Raw genomic sequence first — 14,523 nt, forward strand, 5'->3', positions numbered from 1 at the left:
TTTTTTAACCAATATTCTAAACTCTAAACTTTCTTAGTAGTTGATTAGGACAGATATATAAACTGTGGCTTTAAAGTACTCATTTTGCTTTTCTTTTCCTCATGTTTCAGGGTGCCCTTAGAAAGAGATAACTCAGAAGAATTTTTAAAACGGGAAGCAAGGGCAAACCAGTTAGCAGAAGAAATTGAGTCAAGTGCCCAGTACAAAGCTCGAGTGGCCCTGGAAAATGATGATAGGAGTGAGGAAGAAAAATACACAGCAGTTCAGAGAAATTCCAGTGAACGTGAGGGGCACAGCATAAACACTAGGTATTTAAAGGAAATCATGATGCAGTATTTTGGATACACAACTCAAGGTCTGTGTGAGACGGTGTATTGTTACTATATTTCCTCTTCCTTTAATATAGGTTAGGTAGAGAATGCAAGTAGAATTGGTTTAAGATCTGTTAGAAGGTTATGGCAATCTTGGAAAATATGCTTTTGAGAGTAAGCTCTGTGGTTTATCACGGTGAGCAATCCAAGGTCTTGAAGAGCTTGTTAAAATAGTGATCTGGTAGGGGATACGTGTAACAATCACAGCAGTACAATATGATTTGCTTGGTTAAAGGCATGTTCAAAGTACTAGGAACATACAGAATGAGGAGGAGCTAGCATAACCTGTAGAGTCAGAGAAAACCTCACTGAGGAGGTGACTTTTTGTGATAATAGGGTCTTTGACATTCAGAGAGGAGTTGGGAGAAGAATTTCTCACCTGATGAAAAGCCATGTACAAGCATGGCTGTGTGAGAAAATTTGGCCAGCTCAGGAAAGGGCTGGTTGTTGCGTGTGTCTGGAACACAGGATCTGTGTCGGGTGCAGCAGTGGCAGTTGATAGTAGGAACTGAGGTCATTGAAGGACTTGGCATGTCATGCTAAAGAGCACCCTGTTGGAAGGAGATGAAGTGAATAAACCCTGGGGCATTGAGGACTGGCTGAGATACAGAGAACAGTTAGTGCCTTGAAATAGTTCAACTGTGAGAATTTGGTAAGCACCTAGTTCAGTGGTTTGATAACTAAGTGACTTAATGGATGTACTGGTGAGAGAGAGAGGAAACATGGAGCAAGTCTGAGGGGAAAAACTATGACTCCATTTGTGCAGCTAATTGTATTTGTGAGGCTTGTGGGTCTTTCATTTATTCATAAACATGTGTTGAGAAATACCTGCTACCTATCTGATAAACTAAGAGATGCATCCTCTCTTCAAGGCAGTCAGCTTAGAGTCTGGTGATTTGAATTGACATGTCCACTGATAGATGTTGACACTGTGAGACTGGTGGTTCAGTTTGAGGTTTCATCAGCATTGCCGATATTGGAGCCATGGAAAACCAAAGAACAGCCAGTGAAAGAAGATACCTCAGAGAAAATAAAATTGAGAAAGTGAAGGACAAAAAATGTGGAAGATAGACCAAGATTGATAGAATCAGCCACAGAGAGGTCAAGTCGGATGAGAATGAGCACACATCTGTTAAACTTTGTGCTTAGGAGCAGAATCTAAGTGAAGGGACAGGCCAGAGGTTAGAACTCAGGGTAAGATGGAAGAACAGGGCATCTGGGAGTGAGGTAGTTTGGTTTAGTGTAGAACCTTTTTGTAACAAGCATTCCCTTCTGTCAAGATGACTTTTAGATATGTTTCATTGACTTGGTACCTTTTGGAATAAAATGATTTAGAGGATCTCTCGTTTTCAGGGAAAATAAATATATTCCTCCTGGACAAAGAAATAGAGAAGTCATATCCTGGGGAAGTGGGAGACAGAATTCACCGCGTATGGGCCAGCCTGGATCAGGCTCCATGCCATCAAGATCCACTTCTCACACTTCAGATTTCAACCCGAATTCTGGTTCAGACCAAAGAGTAGTTAATGGAGGCAAGTATTTTGACCAGACTTGTAAATATCATTGATCAAATAGTTTTCTAAATACTTAAAATAGTTTGCATAACTGATAAGAATGTGCACTTTAATGATTTGGGGAGTAGTTTTTCACTTCAGCATTACTTAAAATTGGCTTTTGTGGATATCACATTAGTAAAACATTGTGTGCGTCATTGGCATATACATTATTTAGCATGATGAAATATTCATGATAAAGTGCTGCATTTAACCCAAGACAATCACTTGGCCAAAAACACTCCACATATAAAGAAATTGGAAACTTTGGGTAGGTTCTCAATTGTAAAAACACTGGATGATAAAATTATTTAGACATAGTTTATATGGAAAATTCTAACCTATGTGCAACACTGTAGTTAATATAGATTAATTCTCATTATTTGTTTCTATATTATGCTTCAAGAAAGGATCTGAGGTAGCTTATAATACAAGACATGATCAAGAGTCATGTGAAGAAAGTAATTAAAGAAATGTGCTTAAAAAACAACAAAAACAACCCTTAGTCTAAGGGTGGATGTTACAGTTTAGCAACTTAAGTAAAAGAAACCTGAATCATTAGTAGGAAGACATTTTTTACTCTACCTCTAAATCTAGGTTGAATATGTCTTGTAGGTTGTGGATCTTTTCCATAAATCAGGGATACTGAACAACAGTTCTGTGGATGGTATGGGAATAGTAATAGCAATAGTATGTTACTAACTTTGGGACAAGAGTGGTCATTCAATTTTAGCTATTTAAATTTGGAAAGTTAGAAAGATGAAAATAGAGAACACTCAGTTTCCAATTTCATTTGTTTTCATTGAGTCTTTTCTCCAGAATTCCTCTCCAAATGGACACTCTTGAGTATTTTAAGTGCTTAATATTGGGGGTGAAATTTCTTTGCTCACTGAGGAAAGATTTTAGTTGTTTATAAACAGAATTTTAAAGCTAAAAAACCTGAAGGGGGCTGAAAAATGTATGATACTCAAGTGTGTGGAACCTATGGAGAGGAGACCTGGACTGTTTGATAAGATTAAGGTAAGTGATATGTAATGTTAAATACTACGTGTATCTTTACCTAGGCATATCCATCAATATAAATTTATTTGGTGATGACTGCTTTGTAGTTGCAGTATTTATTAAGCAATCGCTTAGATAACTGTGTAAATTATTTAGAAGGTCTCCCTTTTTCTAGTTTAATGAGGTGAAGACTTTTTTTTTTTGAAAGAGCAATGAATATTATCATTTGATACTCCCGTGACTCTAGAAGAGTAATGTTTTATTTCTACTTAAATGGGACTTGCTTAATGAGATTTCAAACTGAATTTTAGGTTCAAGTGTAAACCTGATGAAAATCATAGATGATTGTAAGGAACCAGCATTTCTAATTGGATATAATAGCTACTGCTTATTTTCATTATGCCTCAGAGTTAAAACTAATACGTAAATAATCTTATTCTTGAGTAGGAATTATTGTGATTTATTATGTGAAATTATCTAGTGTATGTTATATTCCTTTAAACAACTGATTACTGAGAAGCAGTTATAGAAGCAGGATTAATAGGCAAAGTCTTAACTGTCTTCTTTAATAGTGTGTGTAGATCCTAATTAACCCTTTGGGAACGTGTATTCATTTAAACAGACTTAATCTTAAGGAGGTTAAAGTAAAATGTGAATTTATGTCTGTTAAGTTATGCTAAAACTTACCACAAATCAAATGACTGTCCTCAAAGGGTTAAAATGTACAAGAAATCATTTTTGTCATTTTACTTTTTTTTCTGTTTACTTTTTTCCCTCATTTTTTTCTTTAGTTTTTATACTTTCCTTCATATCATTTGTTCTGTCAGGTGTTCCCTGGCCATCGCCTTGCCCATCTCCTTCCTCTCGCCCACCTTCTCGCTACCAGTCAGGTCCCAACTCTCTTCCACCTCGGGCAGCCACCCCTACACGGCCGCCCTCCAGGCCCCCCTCGCGGCCATCCAGACCCCCGTCTCACCCCTCTGCTCATGGTTCTCCAGCTCCTGTCTCTACTATGCCTAAACGCATGTCTTCAGAAGGTACAATACCACAATTTGTTCATGTTTTTGTTTGTCTTTGTTTAACTCCTATGTGAGTTTATAATTACAAAATAGTTTCCTCTTCATTATTTAATAACCTATAATTTCTGTGTTTTAACTTTAGTTTATTAAAACTATTTCTATTAACCTTTTGTTCATTAGAGAGAAATTTGATAAATGTTGTGTGAAGCTATAAACTCTCCTGAATTGTTGTTAAAAAGGGGGTTTATCTCTGCCTGATAATTACGCTTCTTTACAGCCCCAGAAAGGTCTGCCCCACAGCCTTCCCCCTCCTTATTTGCACTGTGTACAGGAGTTAAACAAATGAACTTTCTTCAACCAGTCTTGAACTTTGGTTCATTTTACAGCTCTTTGGTCAAGGTCCTAGTGAACCTTCCTATTGGCCATAAGCAGGAATGGTGTTTTCTGGGTCCTTTTTGAGAGCAACAGCCCATATAGCTGCCTTTGTGTGTCTGCCCTTCGATTAAAGTAGTTTGATTTTTAGAATGCCAGAAGAATTCTAAATTTAACTGAGTAATTTTTTTAAAGTTAGCTTTGCAATCTTACATAGTGAAAGGCTGCTTTAATCTGGGGAAGTCCTTGATCTGAGATAAAATTATTGATAAGAATGACATGAATTTGAATATTTAGCTATTTTTTTCCTCATCAAAAATAAGAATAAAATCTTGTAATTCTTATTCAGTATTTGGTGCTTAATCCATCATTGCCACATATCGAATACATGGATACGTTGTAGAAAGGTAACATTCTAATTTTAATGCCACCCATGTATATATTAAAAACCTGTTTTCTGAATCATAATGTCCTTTTGATATTAGTTCTGAATATTTGTGTTAAAATTTTAATCTGATTTGTTCATTAAAATTAGTTAATATTGATTATGTTGGGACTAATAAAGTTTTCTGCACAAAATGTGTTTCTCCTGCTTCCCTGGAGAAAACTATATTGGCTACTTTTAAATAAATTGTTACCATCTAAGCAGGCAGGTCATGTGACCTTGAAGCATCTAACCTTGAAGAGCAAGTTCCACTGATTTTCAAGGTGACTTCTTTGCTCAAAAGGGCCTTAATAGTGGTCACTGAATGCAAAGTTCTGTTGATGTTTTTCTTGCAGTCCATTATTTGAATAAGTGATGTTTATTTAATGAGAATATACTAAATAAGACATGGTCATTAATGACTGTGAACATCTTTATTACATTAAGATATAAGGACTGCTGATAGACTATAACTATTCACATAGAAATATACCTTCTGCGTCATTCAGAGATGTTGAATATTTCCATTTGAAAATTATAGTGCATAACATTAGCATTCTTCTAACGATCATGTTCTTGTTTAAATTCCTGTTGGGAGCCAGGCATGGTAGCTCACGCCTGTAATCTCAGCACTTTGGGAGGCTGAGGCAGGCGGATCACTTGAGGTCAGGAGTTTGAGACCCACCTGGCCAACATGGTGAAACCTCGTCTCTACTAAAAATACCCAGCTACTTGGGAGGCTGAGGCAGGAGAATCACTTGAACCTGGGAGGCAGAGGTTGCAGTGAGTTGAGATCGCACCAGTGCACTCCAGTCTGGGCGACAGAGAGAGACTCTGTCTTAAAAAATAATAATAATAAAAAAAACAATTCTTTTGGGAACACACATTAATTTGAAGTTCTAAAGAGTTTGGCAGCAGGGTGAGAGAGTGAGGAGATTTGGCTTTGACATTAGGAAAGTTTTCGCTTGGTGTTAACACCAGTAGACTTGTCTGATGAGGGCCATTCTGTCCACTCTTCCTAACTAATAGATTGGTCTAATGCACAGTAGGCTGATTTAGAAAGAGTAGTCACTAGTGGCATGGCAGAATCAATAATGCAGAATTTTGACAATTCATGTAGTACTGATTTCTTCCCCAAATGTCAGTTATATTGGTCATCTATTAATAGACTAATAGAAGTCATCTCCTTAATAGAATTTTCAGCTCACAGCCTGCTAAGCCTAAGAAACTGCTTACAGGTTACTGTTACTGCTTACTGTTTTAAGCCTAGTTTTAAAATTGATGATCATGATAGAAGAGATAAATAACCTAAAATTTTAGAGAAATTTAAGAAGGGTATGTACACATATTTTAGTAGTATCGAGTGTATAGGGATTAATAGTCTTCTGTTTAAATTTTTTTTTTTCTAATTTTAGAAGTAATGTAGAAAATTCGGGGTGGGGAAAGGTAAAATATATGGAAAGTTAAAAATATTTTATCATGTAGTCATAATTTCTAGTAACCTATTTCTTTACAAATAAGATATAGTTGAAACAGATTGCTACAGTTATTTTAAGAGTTGACATCTTATTGTTGATTTCTTACCACCAACTTCATCCCTCCCTTTCTTTAAAAATAAAGGGAAATAATAAAATTTATTTACAAAACTTTATGGCATTCCACAAAATAATTCTGAAAGAATTAGTATGGCCAAAAAATATGTAGGGTTTTTTTTTTCTATTTTAACCAAGGAAAAACTGTAGAGTGAGTGAGAGTGTGTGTGTGCATGTGTGTGTGGATGGGTGTATTTAGCAGAAAAGTAGTACTGATGAACATCATGGCATTTATGTGATGTTCACTGTTTCTTCCTTAGGGCCTCCAAGGATGTCCCCAAAGGCCCAGCGACATCCTCGAAATCACAGAGTTTCTGCTGGGAGGGGTTCCATATCCAGTGGCCTAGAGTTTGTATCCCACAACCCACCCAGTGAAGCAGCTACTCCTCCAGTAGCAAGGACCAGTCCCTCGGGGGGAACGTGGTCATCAGTGGTCAGTGGGGGTAGGTAACACTTGGGCATAATGACGGTACTCATTTTGTCATTACACTAGATGTAAAGAGGGCTGAGCTACAACTCTGTTTGAGGAAGTGTAAGTATATATATATTAAAAATAGTAGAATCACCAGGAATTGGGAAACCCATATTTTTATTCTGGGCTCTGCCACTTATTCATCATATATTAAAGCAAGTCAGACATTCATTCTGAAGTTGAGATTTCTCAGTGAGTAAAGCGTTAATAATTTTTGCCTAGTCTACATTATGGGGTTGTGATGAGATTCTTGTAAGGTTCATAAATATGGATATATTATAAAACTATGAAGTTTTGTAAAGTACCTCTCGAATACAAGGCAAACACAGTATGTAACACTATTTGTAGGGATCGTATTTCCTTTTTAGCAGCTTTGTTTATCAGTACATTCTGTAAACATTTATTTTTGGCTTACATTGTAGTGTGTTTCTATAGCACCTGTATAGGGCACTAATTCCCAACTATATTTCCATTATAAGGAATATCAAATACAAATGAAGTGTCCAAGTTTTATCTGTGATTAGCATAAGGAATATGCTGACACCAGCTATAAAAGTATAAAAATTAGGCTGGGTGCGGTGGCTCACGCCTGTAATCCCAGCACTTTGGGAGGCTGAGGCGGGCGGATCACAAGGTCAGGAGATCGAGACCATCCTGGCTAACACGGTGAAACCCTGTCTCTACTAAAAATACAAAAAAATTAGCCAGGCGTGGTGGCGGGTGCCTGTAGTCCCAGCCACTCTGGAGGCTGAGGCAGGAGAATGGCGTGAACTTGGGAAGCGGAGCTTGCAGTGAGCCAAGGTTGCACCACTGCACTTCAGCCTGGACGACAGAGTAAGACTCCATCTCAAAAAAAAAAAAAGTATAAAAATTAGACGTTGACATGATTTTACAATAAGGCTGACTGCTTTTGCTACTTTGCCAATCAATCCTTAGTGCTTTATTCCCATAACTGTGGTGAGCAAGAGCTTAAAAAAACAAAACAAAACAAAAAAACTTAGTCTATTTAATCAGTCCGTAGAACCTTTAAAAGAAACAAGATCGACCAGGTGCGGTGGTTCATGCCTGTAATCCCAGCACTTTGGGAGGCTGAGGTAGGTGGATCACTTGAGGTCAGGAGTTCGAGACTGGCCTGACCAACATGGTGGAACCCCACCTCTACTAAAAATACAAAATTAGCCAAGTGTGGTGGCTACTCAGGAGGCTGAGGCAGGAGAATCGTTTGAACCCAGGAGGTGGAGGTTGCATGAGCCAGCATCGCACCGTTGCACTCCAGTCTGGGTGACAAGAGGGAAACTCCATCTCAAAAAAAAAAAGAAAAAAGAAGCAAGATCTTCAAGCCTAAAGGAAAACAAAAACAAAGCAAAACCCAGCTGTTAAATCTGTTTTTAGTTGATATACATTTCTGCTCAGCTTCATGTGATGTACATTCATGTAATTGTACCATAAATTCCTTTGTACTTTTTATTTTCTTCTTTGGTCTTCAGTTATCTTAAGACTACCAAGAAAACAAAATTTTAAAATGGGCTACAGAGCGAGACTCCATTTAAAAAAAAAAATCTGCTTCAACTATTCCATTAATCTTTAGACATTACTTAGATGGTTTCTGGAAATGAATTTTGAGAATAACATGATTAGAAGTGAAAGAGTATAAGCATAGTTTTGGAGATACACTCAGAATAGCATTATAGATTTGCTCTTTTACTAATTGGAAAATGGCAGTTGTTGAAGAGTAGTTTTCTTCTGTGACACTTGTGACTTACAAAAAAAAAAACACTAAAATGAAGTAATCAAACTATTTTCTCTAAACCTTTGAATCTGATCTCTGCAGATAGGTTTATAATGGTATATGAAACCTATTAGATACATACTTGAAAGTCGTATGAGATACAAACCCTGTTTTTATTATCTTCCCCTTTTGACTAACTTGGGTCTCGAGTTTCCTTGATTACTGCACAGTGAACCTTGATGTTGCTATAAAGAATGTATAGAGCTAGGCGTGGTGGCTCATGCCTGTAATCCCAGCACTCTGAGAGGCCAAGGTAAGCAGATCACCTGAGGTCAGGAGTTTGAGACCAACCTGGCCAGCATGATGAAACTCCGTCTTTACTAAAAATACAAAAAATTAGCTGGATATGGTGGCGAGTACCTGTAATCCCAGCTACGCCAGAGGCTGAGGCAGGAGAAGCACTTGTTAACATTTAGTTAGGAGAGAAAATCATACTTAATGTATTAGTAATTGTTTTTCTTCAGATACTTGTGGTTTTGATTGCCAGCAAATTCCTAACATTTTGGAAAAGAAAACAGTAATGGGATAAAGGAAAAGGGCTAGAGAGGACTGTTTTACCTAGGTCGTAAGAGAAGCCTCTTTGAGGAAGTAACATTTGAACTGAGAATGTAATAAATAAATTTTCCCTTTCTTCTAGTTCCAAGATTATCCCCTAAAACTCATAGACCCAGGTCTCCTAGACAGAACAGTATTGGAAATACCCCCAGTGGGCCAGTTCTTGCTTCTCCCCAAGCTGGTATTATTCCAACTGAAGCTGTTGCCATGCCTATTCCAGCTGCATCTCCTACGCCTGCTAGTCCTGCATCGAACAGAGCTGTTACCCCTTCTAGTGAGGGTATGTAACAAAGGGCTTCTAGATCCATAATCTCAGCTGTGAAATTGAATGTTAGAGGGTAACATTATATGAAAAAATTCTAGCTTATTTTATTCACAGACAAGTATTTTAATGCACATTTAAAAGTTTATGTAAATTTTGATGATGTTTAATACTACTAATTTAATATAATGTCTGTGTTAGAAAGGTTAACATTCCTGGGTGTCAAATACCTACGTAAATAAAATTATTGGTGTTTCATATGACATCTGCAAAGGAAAAAAGCGTCTATTTAAATGAAAGCATTCTTTTCCAAAAACATAGGAAATCAAAATTATTGTTGTGTTTTCTTGTTTTACTTTTCTAACTTCTAACTCTGAATTTTTTTTTTTTTAATGTTTTCTAGCTAAAGATTCCAGGCTTCAAGATCAAAGGCAGAACTCTCCTGCAGGGAATAAAGAAAATATTAAGCCCAATGAAACACCAACTAGCTTCTCAAAGGCTGAAAACAAAGGTTAGAGTTTAAAGAGTCATTAGGCTTAACTGTAGAAATAGGAAGGAGTGTGTCTAATTTCATGCCTATATGGAATATTTTTGTTCAACATTTTTTCTTACTATTGTGATAGATAAATGTATTGCTTGACAAATTCCAAAATCCAAATTTAATATTTGAAATTATTTTTTGATCTTATATCTTATTCTAATTTCTATCATCTCATACTAAAAGAATGCAATGTTAAAGTTTAAAATAAACCTGTGTCTAACAGTTCTTAATTTTATAGGTATATCACCAATTGTTTCTGAACATAGAAAACAGATTGATGATTTAAAGAAATTTAAGAATGATTTTAGGGTAAGTGTTGTCCTGACTGATTAATTTGAGTTTTAAAAAATAAACGTTACTAAAGATTTATCATCTATTTATAGAAATACATTATGTATACAATCAGAAACATCAAACCATATATGTAGAAAGCAGAACATTCTTAAAGTGGTCTTCCCTATCCTTTAAGTGGGATAACTAAAATCATGAGATTTGGTAACTAATATGTAGGTATCAAATGAGAGTATAGCCCTGACATTTGAAACCACCATAGCACAACTTAGTATTTGATGGTCATTTGATTACTTTGTTCAATGAAGCTAGATATTAGTAGAGCAAGGCCAAGTCATTAATAATCTAGTGTGGTAAATTGAAGATGTACTGGACTCTGATGTTCTGAAGTAGTTGGAGATTTGTACTTTGTACACAAATATATTATGTCAAAATCTTTCTGTAACATTATTTCTCTATCTTAGGACAGGCTTTGCTTACCATCTCTCCTTGATTGTCATTTCATTCTTTTGCACATTATATATATATATACTATAGATATCAAGGTAGATTTTGAGACCAACCAAGAAATCTTCTGGAAAGTTAACTTCTTAGAAAGGTAAATCTAATTACCAGCCTTTTAAAGAAAGGAGCTGAATTAAAGGATGAGTGAATCAAAGGCAAAGGCAGCCTTTCCTCAGCCTGTGTTTTAGCTTTCTAAATGTTAATAATAGCTTCATTCTTGATTTATTGGTAACATTCAAAATACTACTTATTATTTAATACTTTAGCACATGTATGTATTCAGCTTTAATGCTATTAACAGTTGTTAACTTAAATTTTAATTTGTTGACTGGGCATGGTGGCTCACGCCTGTAATCCCAGCACTTTGGGAGGCCAAGGTGGGCCAGATCACCTAAGGTCAGGAGTTCGAGACCAGCCTGGCCAACATGGTGAAACCCTGTCTTGACCAAAAATAGAAAAATTAGCTTGGCATGGTGGCGGGCACCTGTAATCCCAGCTACTCAGGAGGCTGAGGCAGGAGAATCACTTGAACCCAGGAGACAGAGGTTGCAATGAGCCGAGATCACGCCACTCTACTCCATCCTGGGCGACAGCAAGACTTCGTCTCAAAAAAAAAAAAAAAAAAAAAAGATGTTTCAATTTGTTAAACAATAGTTAATGCATACACATGATACAAAGAATATTGAATATGATCATGTGCCCACTACCCAGCTTAGTAAGTTAAGCATTCTAACACAGGTACTCCTGTTATGTATTTGCCGCTCCTCAACTGCTTCCCCCTCTTCCAAAAGGAAGGGTTTCTTTTCTGTGCAGTTGTTTATATTTACACTGCATATGAATATATCTGTGAGCAATAGATGATATTTTTGCATAGTCTTAAATTTGCTATAAATGATGTCTTGCTGTAGGTATTCTTCCCCATTTGAGTTTTTTCCTCAGCATTATTTTTTTAACATCATTCAGCCCCCTCTTATACTACACTTGGATTGAATTTAATACCTCATGAAGAAAAAACATTTTTACTTTGAAGCATGTGAATTAGCATGTTTTGTAACAGCTTTATTGAAATATAATTTACATATATAAATCAACCATTTAAAGTGTATAAATCAGTGGTTTTTAATATATTCACAATTATATTGTACAACCATCTCCTCAGTTGATTTTAAAACATACTCTTCACCCCCAAAAGAAACCCCATGCCCAGTTTAGCAGTTGTTCCACACTGGCCTCCAGCCCTTCTCTTTCCCTTACTCCCATCCCTGAACAACCATTAATCTACTTTCTGTCTCTATGGATGGGCTTATTTGGGACAAATTTCCACTTCATACAAATGAAATAATAAAATATATGGTTTTCATGACTGGCTTCTTTCACTTGGGGTAGTGTTATAAAGGTTCATCCATGTTGGAGCATGTTTTAGTACTTCATTTCTTTTTTTTTACTAATATTCCATGATATGGATAATACCACATTTTGTTTATCCATTCATCAGTTTGTAGCTATTTGTGGTGTTCTCACTATTTGACTATTCTGAATAACGCTGCCACGAACATGAGTGTGCAGTTTTTTTCTTGTCCTATGTTTTCATTTCTTTTGTGTACCTACCTAGGAGTTGAATTGCTGGGTCATATGGCAACAGTGTTTAACCTTTTGAGGAACTACCAAGCTATTTGCCGAGACATCTGCACTATTTTACATTCCCACCAGCAGGGTATGAGGGTTTCTGTTTCTCCACATCCTTGCTAACACTTATTGTCATGTCTTTTTTGATTATAGTGATCCTTGTGGGTGTGAAGTGTTACCTCATTGTGGCTTTAATGTGCAGTTCTTTCATGGCTAATGATGTTGAACATCTTTTGTGTTTATTGGCCATTTATGTATCTTCTTTGGATTGCTGTCTGTTCAGATCTTTAGCCCATTTTAAAAATTGAGTTGTCTTTTTATTATTGGGTTGTAGGAGTTCTTTATATATTCTGTGTACAAGTCCCTGTTAGATACGTGGTTTGCAAATGTTTTCTCCTATTCTGTTGGTTGTCTTTTTACTTTTTCATCCCTTGAAGCACAAAAATTTTTAATTTTGATGAAGTCCAATTTATCTGATTTTGTTGTTACTTACGCTTTTGGTGTCATATCTAAGAAAACACTGTCTAGTCAGTCATTAAGGTTTATTACTCTTCTGGGTTTTTTTAAGAATTACATTTAGAGGTGTGATCCATTTTGAACAACTTTTTTTTTCTTTTGACACAGAGTCTCGCTCTTTTGCTTAGGCTGGAGGGCAGTGGTGCAGTCTTGGCTCACAGCAGCCTCAGCCTCCTGGGCTTAAGTGAGTAGCTGGTACTACAGGTGTGCACCGCCACACATCGCTATTAATAACTTTTGTATTTTTATTGCAGAGACAGAATTCTACCACGTTGCCCAGGCTGGTCTCAAACACTTGGATGCAAGTGACCCGCCCACCTCAGCCTCCCAAAGTGAAAAATTGCTTTCACTTTGCACTGCAGACTCGCACTGAATTCTTTCTTGTGCAAGATCCAAGAGCCTTCTCTTGGGGTCTGGATCAGGACCCCTTTCCTGTAACAATATTATTAGAATAACGTTTGATTTTTTTTTTAAAGTGAAATTGTTACTAAAAAATTTGAAAAAGGAAAGTTCATAGGAGAGTGACTTGGTGCTCAGCCCATTTTGAGCAGTTATTTAATATAGTATAAAGTGGGGTTCAAATTCATTTTTTATATTAATTTTTTATTTCTAATTGACACATAACCATACATTTATAACCATTTTTACTCTATAGAGTCCAGATTCATTCTTCTGCATGTAGGTATTAGTTGTCCCAGCACCATCTGTTAAAAAGACTATTCTTGGCCAGGCACGGTGGCTCTCAATGCCTATAATCCCAGCACTTTGGGAGTCCCAAACAAGGAGTTCTAAACCAGTCTGACCAACATGGTGAAACCCCATCTCTACTAAAAATACAAAAGTTACCTGGGCGTGGTGGCACACACCTGTATTCCCACTACTCTAGTGGCTGAGGCAGGAGATTCACTTGAACCTGGGAGGTAGAGGTTGCAGTGAGCTGCGATCATGCACTCCAGCCTGGGCAACAGAGTGAGACTCCATCTCAAAAAAAAAGAAGACTTTTCTTTCCTTCATTGAATTACCTTCACATGCTTGTTGAAAGTCTGTTGACTACAAATGTGAAAGTTTATTACTGGACTCTGAATTGTCCTCCACTGAATCTCTATGTCTTATCCTTATAACAGTACCATACTGTCTTGATTAGAGTTACTGTATTTTAAAAGGCTATACTTTTTCAGTTAGCAGAAAACATTTTAGCTATCATCACAACTGTCTGTAAACCTTCATTAATGCTTGACTTAAATTCCAAGAAGGAGCAACATAAAAGTCTATCTCTTTGGGAGTTTTAGTCTTACTACCTTTAGGAGCCTGAATAACCAAATGTATTATTTAGCCTCTTACTAATAACTCCTTGATCCGTAGGGGCATACCAAGAAGAAAAGAAATGGTTTTTTTTTTTGTTTTTTTTTTTTTTTTGAGACGGAGTCTTGCTCTGTCACCCGGGCTGGAGTGCAGTGGCCGGATCTCAGCTCACTGCAAGCTCCGCCTCCCGGGTTCACGCTATTCTCCTACCTCAGCCTCCTGAGTAGCTGGGACTACAGGCGCCCACCACCTCGCCCGGCTAGTTTTTTGTATTTTTAGTAGAGACGGGGTTTCACCGTGTTAGCCAGGATGGTCTCGATCTCCTGACCTCG

At 36.9% G+C, this 14,523-nt stretch overlaps 1 protein-coding gene across 1 annotated transcript in view; it reads left to right on the top strand.

The window, feature by feature from the left end:
* Positions 1–14,523, top strand: part of ATXN2 (ataxin 2) — a 115,848-nt gene that overhangs the window by 40,048 nt on the left and 61,277 nt on the right. The window contains 7 exon segments of the mRNA XM_017847402.1: positions 111–308; positions 1,725–1,903; positions 3,754–3,963; positions 6,594–6,776; positions 9,232–9,429; positions 9,815–9,922; positions 10,191–10,261. Coding sequence (XP_017702891.1) covers positions 111–308; positions 1,725–1,903; positions 3,754–3,963; positions 6,594–6,776; positions 9,232–9,429; positions 9,815–9,922; positions 10,191–10,261 — 1,147 coding nt within the window.

The sequence above is a fragment of the Rhinopithecus bieti genome, unplaced genomic scaffold (genome assembly GCF_001698545.2).
Source record: "Rhinopithecus bieti isolate Rb0 unplaced genomic scaffold, ASM169854v2 scaffold_947, whole genome shotgun sequence".
Taxonomy (NCBI): domain Eukaryota; kingdom Metazoa; phylum Chordata; class Mammalia; order Primates; family Cercopithecidae; genus Rhinopithecus; species Rhinopithecus bieti.